The sequence below is a fragment of the Halyomorpha halys genome, unplaced genomic scaffold, assembly GCF_000696795.3.
Source record: "Halyomorpha halys isolate HHAL.00 unplaced genomic scaffold, Hhal_1.1 Scaffold46.1, whole genome shotgun sequence".
Classification (NCBI taxonomy): Eukaryota; Metazoa; Arthropoda; class Insecta; order Hemiptera; family Pentatomidae; genus Halyomorpha; species Halyomorpha halys.
Window position 1 is genome coordinate 308573 of NW_027109456.1, and position 8036 is coordinate 316608.

An 8036-nucleotide genomic window follows, 5' to 3' on the forward strand; every position below is an offset into this window, starting at 1 on the left:
TTACAATATTTACCAATAAAAGATTTAAAAACAATATTATTGTTAGTAACACATAGGATAATTATATTTATAGGATTGATAACATTGACTTCCATTTATAAATCATGTCTTTTCAGGGGGAAAAATGTACTGAACCAGAAATCAGAATTACAAAAAGCAATGGAGAAACACAAGGAGCAAGTTACCAAAAGAGAACTCGAAGCACAGAGACAAGAAAATATGACACCTTTTGAAAAAGTTATTGAACAGCGAGCGAAAAGGCTCGAAATTGTGAGTTTTTAATTAAATCAATTCGCACTACAAACTTATTTTAAGAACCTGTAAAATATATCTTAATATCAGTTTAATCATTTAAATATCTACAAATCTCATGTATTTATATTGTGTTACTCATTGTTTTAAAAATGATTTTAACTATGAGAATTTTTATTTCTTCATTTTAATCAGTTCATCACTTTTATTGACCAAAGTTTTGTGATTTTTTTAAAATGTATGTTAATGCTACATTCTTATCTGATAAACCTTTTTTTTTTGCTGATGTAGCTACAGAAATTTTATTATAATATAAAAAAACTAGTTTTAGATCTAGAATAGTCTTTCCAAACCTCCTAGTAAGAGTTTGTGAATTGCTGATTTGCTTACTCGTATTATATTTTATACTATATTTTCTTCTTACTTGACAAAATACTAATGAGGACCACTAACTTGATGTACAAAAGCAAAAATCAGCATATGTTCTAGCCGACTATATAGACTATTGAATAGAAACTTTCACACTTTTATAGGTAATAAACCTCTCTTATGGACTGAACCCATATAAAACTATGGATTTGAATTATGTTGTGCATATTTATTCCTTCCGAACTTCTGTAAATACAAAATGTTATGTTACCAAAAATACCAAACCTAATATGGTCTCAGTGCTTTTTTTTTTTTCTGACACCCTCCAATTTTTGAAATTTCATCAAAATATTTCCAATCATTATGACTTTTTTCGTTGATCACTCCACTCACCCACTGAACTTATGTTGAAGACCAAAGTAGCAGTAGTGGCCCATGATTTCTTATAAACTAAGACTTGTACTAGAAAATCTCTAAGATCTGTCTTGATTCTCTTTTTCCCATTGTCGAGTCTTATTTCATAGTGACCATTTGATGTAATAGAAGTATTTTAAGTCCTTTCTTATCAGTTTTTCATTTCTTGTGAAACCCTATTGTATTCATTAAGTAGGCAAGTATTCAGTAACTTTCCATCAAATAGGTTTGACAATTAGTCATGAAATAACATTTACAGATTTCATTAACAAATCAGCATGTTTAAATTTAAGCAACCTCATTTCTTCTTGCCTTAGCTGGACTACAAAGGGAGATTGAACTAAATAAACAAACAAGCTTAGATTCTACTAATCAATCAAAGAATAAGACTCAACCTTTATTTATTCTGTTTACAACCATTTTTTAGTGAGTTCATTCTATACAATGCCTGGTAACTTAATAATTAAAAGTTGTTTCAAGAAACTCATTTACCTAAAATGTGAATTGTGGGCTATGTCATGATACTGTCTCTGTCAAAATATAAATCATGTTCCCATCAACAATTTTTTTTAGTTTTTACTTACATATTATCGAAACAAACCTTAGGAGTTGTTAAGGATTAATTACCTCACAATAATTGGGACCTAGATGTTTGACAAACTATTCCACAAAAACCTAATAGACTTGGTCTGATGACTTTTTGAAGTAATACTGTGGACATTTTTTGTCTGTCAGATCATTTAAATATCACAAATAAATTTAATGTTATTCTCGTCTAGCAGTTACAGTACTACTGTCCTCTATTTTTCTCTTTAGGTGCCGTTTATAATATTATAATAACCGTATAATAATAATTACATTATCTTGATGAATAATTAAGGCTGTGTAAAATATTTGATTCATGTTGGGATTTTTATTATAATTTTTGTTTTCAGATGGAAAGAGATATAAATGAAAAAGATATTTCTCAAAAGGAGCCTGAATTTCTTCAAATACATGCCAAGTTAAGAGCGAGAATGGACGCCAAATGAGCTCCTGATCGATCTCTTGTATATTACTTTTCTTGTTCCCTGCTTCTAGCAGGAAACATGTACATATTATATGTATATTCTCATTTTTCTTTCTTGTTTGTCAAAATGTATTTTTAAATCCAAAACAGATTGCCTTGGGCATATGAATAGTCTAGCTTGTAATATAGCAGCAAATAAGCTTTTAGTTTATAGAGGTATTTTAAATGTATTAAACTTAGCTGATGTGTATTATATTGAGTCGGCTGTGGATCTGAGGTATTTTGTAGCTTGTATCTAAAGATCACTCATGAAATTTAACCTATTTCTTGTTTGTAAATTTATTTAAGGAACTGTTGTAATAAAGAAGTTTTTTCTTATGTATGATGGGCGAAGTCATTGACCTGGCATTTGTAAATACTATGTAATTAGGAATTGATAGGAAATAGAAATAGAATGAATGTTTCCGAATCTCATATATGTACTGTATATGCTTCAACTAATATCTGTCTGTAATTAAAAATACTTTCTTTGTGTGTGTGTGTTAGTAATTTTTTTTTGTTAATGATTAACAGTTGATTTTGGAAATGAGAACTTCAATGATATTTAGTCAATTACTTATGGCATATATATTTATCCTAAATGACAGAGTAACTTGATAATCATTGGATTTGATTTTGTTTTGTTTTATTCTATTAAAAAAAGAAGCAAATGCCTTAATTTACCTGGTATACTAATATCAGGGGATTCTAGTATTTTTTTAAAATTTAAAATATTGAGCTCTGAATTGATTATGTATACATCAATTAGAAAATACCAATTTAATTTATTTTAATTAATTCTTATTAAAGTGTTTAGTTTATTTTCTCTTATTTACTAACTATTTGAAATCAATAAAATGTGAACAAAAATATATCAGTAGTTTGGATATCAGATTTTCCTGCTATTAGAAATCGGTTTTCATCATTTAAAAAACAAATACAATATTTTCCATTTTATTTTACTGTAATTATAAACCATTAATATTTATAATTCTATATAATTCTATCATCAAAACACATTAATAGAATGACACAACAATATGAATTTATTCAAGATGATTTTCAAATGTTTTGAACAACTCAAAATTGATATTTTCTGAGTTAAAATGTTGCTTTTTTTTTTTTATTAATAAATTTGACTGTATCTCATTTTCTATATATTTGTGATTGACTATGCAAATATTTATTGCAGGATATTAGAGATCCCTCTTTATTGATATATTTCATATCCTCATATATTTTTTTTATGAACAATTATGGATTACACAATTTTCTGAGTGTATTTAACTGTAGTATTATAGTTCTAAATATATAAAAATATTTTAAAAAGGAATGCGTGATAAAACAGAAATATTTATTTAGCTATAGTTAAAGTAACTATAAGAATTGTTATAAATATTGTTAAAATTTATAGCATTTTAGTAATGTTCCATGATCCACCAGTGCCTTTTGGGCAATTCTTTAAATTGAAAAGTATGTATTTTGTTACACTGTCATAGAAATTTAAGATTGATTGGTTTATCAATAAAAAAACAAAACAGATATTGCTGAATGTCTTATGCTGCTGTATGCTTTGGAAAAGATATCATATTAAACAAATAAATATTTGACATTTATATATTTATTTATTACCATTAAACCATTTATTATTATTAAAACTTGATATAATCTAAAAGATTTGTGATCATCTTTAACTGGCCTATTTTTTTCTAAAAGACTATGTTTGCATTTGCTTAGTTAAATTCTTAATGGAATGAAACTGGTGATTTCCTCATAATTAATGAGTTTAATCCTAATCATTTATTCCAGTTTTAAGTAGTTTATTATTATTAATTAATAGGATTTTTTTATTCCTCTAAATATGTTGTATACCTCCCAGGACTTGCTTATTTACCACAACTTATCAATGAATCGAGTTACCCTCCATCACATTCAATGTTAGGGTACTACCAAAACAGGCAATGATCAGATTTTACATACTAAAACAATAAATGATCAATTAGAGATAATTATACATATTTTTAAATTCAATTTAATCTTCTTTTTTTTTCTATAGACTTTAAGATGAACCCTATGAGAGAACACCTCCAATTCACAAAAACAACTATATTGTCTGGTATAATCATGTTAATTTCACTGATACTTTTTCCTCTGACTTTTTAAAAAATCATTTGTGATTAAAATTTGTTGAAATGCCAGTTAAAGGTGAATTATATCACACACATTGGTCTTTACCTATGTACTCTTCAAATGGACTTCATTATCTTAATTCAAATTCCCTTTCGAAATACTGCACAAGTACGTTTAGTCAAATACTTTTCAGATCATTTAATTCTTTAAATACCTTCTGATACATATTCCTAACTTCAATAACATCTATTATTCAAGTCATACACTATTAGAAGTTTATCGCATTAAACTTATGCAAAACAATGATGTAGATCATAAAACTGTTAATATTGAGAATATATTTGTTTATTATGTTTAAAAAATAGAATGTTTTAGTTATGAGTTCGCATTTTTTAATAAATTCCTACATTTATTTATTATTTTCTATTTAAAATTAAAAAATGTATAAATAATATGTTTAACTTTCATTTATGAAGACAATATATTTTATCACTATGTTTAACTCATAATTCTGTTGAATATACCTAACTGATTCTTTTGTCAATAATGTATTTTGGAGCTGTTGTATTAACTATGTGATATTGAATTTGTTCTTTATTGAAAGTACTACAGTGTGATCAAATAATACAATATTTCTCATGTATTATCATTTCAATGGCTTACATTTAAATTCTCAAATGTAAATATTTTATAATTATCAATCTTCAAATCAATAGTAAATTGCAATACTGTTGTGAAATTGATAAACTTCGTCTGACATTAAGGACGTTTTAAAAGGTTCAAATCCAGAAAAATAAAAATTCAATTGTTGCAAAATTATCAAACTTCTTTGAACTTGAGATAAATTTTTTTGTTATAATATTGTTTATATGAACTTATATATTGTATAGCAGTAACTATCTGTTATATTAGATTTTGCTCAATAATACAAATTAATTTAACATAAGTTGCCTTTATTCTAAAACTTCATTGTAAATGAAGTTTTATTTTATTTCTTACTTTGCATCTAATGCTTTATTGTGTGTTATTTTTTAAAAAATTAATTACATGTTTTATCTTTTTATTAAATAAAGGATATATTTATGGTACAAAAAGAAAAAAATGTGCAATAAATGCCATTTTTTCATATTTTCCATTAAGAAAGCAGCTGCAAAGTATATAACTAATAGAAAAAATATATATTAATAAAATATAATATTTTACTATATTAATGTAAATAAACCCTAATCTAGTGTCATATTTTAGTTTTATTTCTCCTGCAACCTATCAAATATTAATTAAGTGTGTATCAATAAAAGAAAAAATAGTTAATTTGGTTTATGACAAGAACAAGATTTCTCTGCCATACCATCTTTTTTTTTCTAAATTCAAATTTAGCCTGCCCTCAGCAGAAATTCAAATCATGAAAATAACATTCTATTGGCACTAAGTCTTACATTGTACGGAATTTCATGTTTGGGGGTTGTTGCACAAATTCGTACAAGTGGAAGATTTTCAACTTGGAATTGCATTTTTGTTTATTTTTATAGGTTTAACTATAAAATTTTTGTTTTATTTACTGATTGACTCTAATTTATGACAGATAGTCTATGGAGTTTTTTAGTGAAACTGAAACCAAGATCCTGAAACTGAAAGTGCTATTTATTGTGTACATTATACTGAAAATGGAAGAAATACTCTTTAAGTTTTTTTTTTTACCACAAAATGTTATATATGTACAATTTGTATACTCTAAAATGGTCTAAATTTGCCAAAAAACCTCTCAACATGTGTTATACACAATTAAGTAGGTGTACAATTAAGTAATGTATTGCTTTTCCCTTAACTCCATAAGCAGTAATAACCAGATGTGTAACCATAATAAAGATTGCTCTGGTTTATTCAGAAAAATTTAAACAATTAGTTTAAAATATACTCTATAACTTAAAGGAATCAGTAAATAATAATCAGCCAAAATTGAGTTGAAATTGCATTGAATTAAGTCACTTTAAACAATTTTCAATTGCATGTGTAGATGTTGAAAGAGCATTTTCATTTGAAGATGCTTGAAGACCTGGTGATAGAAGTTATAACTTGACTGAATGTTCAAATGAAACATTCAACTCTGAATGTCAATGTAGCTCATTTTTTTATTTCATGTCTTCTTATTCTCTTACATTGTTAACATATTTTTAGTTTTTAATTTTTTTTTTTTAGAACTGCTAAGGGGGCAAAACATTGGATCTTAATTGTTTTTATAATATTTGAGTTGATTTTTGATTTCACCTGGACCTTCTTCCTTAAGATGGTCTTATATTAATAATAATAATTCTTCAATAATAATTACATTAGGTCAATGAATGATCATCCAATAAAATTATTATTATTTTTTGGTCGTTTTTTTCATACATTATGTTAATAAAAGTCCTAAGTTAAACGAATGTTTTTCTTTTATATATAAGATAGAAAAGTATTTGGGTATATATAATTATTATAAATAAAACTCTTGCAATTTTTTTTTCAACTTTTGAAGTTTTTATTACACTTTTTGATTGTTTTTACTTCACCGAAATCCCGTCTTTACTTATGATGATAAAAATGGTTTAAGTCCACTTCAGGGTTGTAAACTACGAGACCAAATTATTAAGTGAAAGAATTAATAGAATCGTTACTTTATTGGATTAGTTAGCTTATAGGTAAGAGTTTTAAAGAGCATCAAAAATGTTAAGTGTGTGTTCAATCTACAGGAGTATCAGTTTTTTAGTTGTTATATTGCTGCAATGTATATTCATAAGGTCTAGAGGGGGGCGCCCTATAGTGGCATGATATCCACGTAACCCCAACACCACCTAGGGAGTAAAGTGAGAAGTAGAATCTAATCTAAGATGGCGAACGCCGGTCTGGTGGCCTCCTGTTGACGTCCTGTAGTGGGCGGATTTTTTTTTTTTTACTACGATCAACTAAGAAACGTCTGGCTAAGAAGTCGGTACCGAGTGTTATTTACAGATGTATGTTTTATGCATCAGGCACTTCAGGGTACTATCGCTGCAATGAGGAGAAATATTTTATTTTTAAAAGTATGTAGTATTTAGAATTTGTAATTATATAGCAAAAAAACTGTAAACAATTGAACAAAACTGATAGAAAATTTTCTAACACTAAAATGCGTTATTTTTTATTGTTATCTATTGACGATATCACTGTGTATTGTCCTAGATTATAGTAGAAATTAATAAAATTATTACGTAATAATTTTACATTGTGTATACTAAAAATGACTTGTACAATGAAAAAGATATGAAATGTCTAATAAATTTACAGCACCACATTTTCCCGTCATACCTTTCATGGCTGATACTTCATATCCTAATCACGTGATGTTTACTTGAGTGGTTTGTTTCCGTTACCTAGGCCAAGCCAAAAACTTTGAAGGTCGCATGTTAAGTTATTTAAAAAATTGAAACGAATAATAGGTGTAACCTTTGAATTTAAAAATTACATTGCGCCTTAATTTTAAGCCGATTAATATAATAGAAATAATCATATCATATTATATAGTTGGATGTTTTCGACTGATGTGAGTCTGTCATTAATCAAGAATTCATTTGATGATGAGAGGAATATAAGTCCTTGGAAAAAAAAAAAAAATGATAGCAGAATTGAAGTTTTATTTATTCATAGACTCAGAAAAGAGTCATGGCAATTAATCAGTCCAAATGTTTCTGATGTATTCGTGCCAAACCATACAGCTAAGAAAAACATTATATACCATAAGTATTTTGATGCAAGAAAAATATTATTAAAGTAAAAAATTCATCTGTTTAATTGATTTCATTTTAATTTT

General features: G+C 26.6%; 1 protein-coding gene and 1 long non-coding RNA gene across 4 annotated transcripts in view; one reads left to right on the top strand and one right to left on the bottom strand.

Moving 5' to 3' along the window:
• The window catches only part of LOC106689455 (protein FAM107B), a 201313-nt gene extending 196719 nt beyond the window's left edge, over positions 1-4594 (top strand). The window contains exons 5-6 of the mRNA XM_067047640.1: positions 117-270; positions 1971-4594. Coding sequence (XP_066903741.1) covers positions 117-270; positions 1971-2066 — 250 coding nt within the window. The 3' untranslated portion in view covers positions 2067-4594. The remainder of the gene's footprint in view (positions 1-116; positions 271-1970) is intronic.
• Positions 1-8036, bottom strand: part of LOC106689463 (uncharacterized) — a 25832-nt gene that overhangs the window by 8189 nt on the left and 9607 nt on the right. The window lies entirely within an intron of this gene.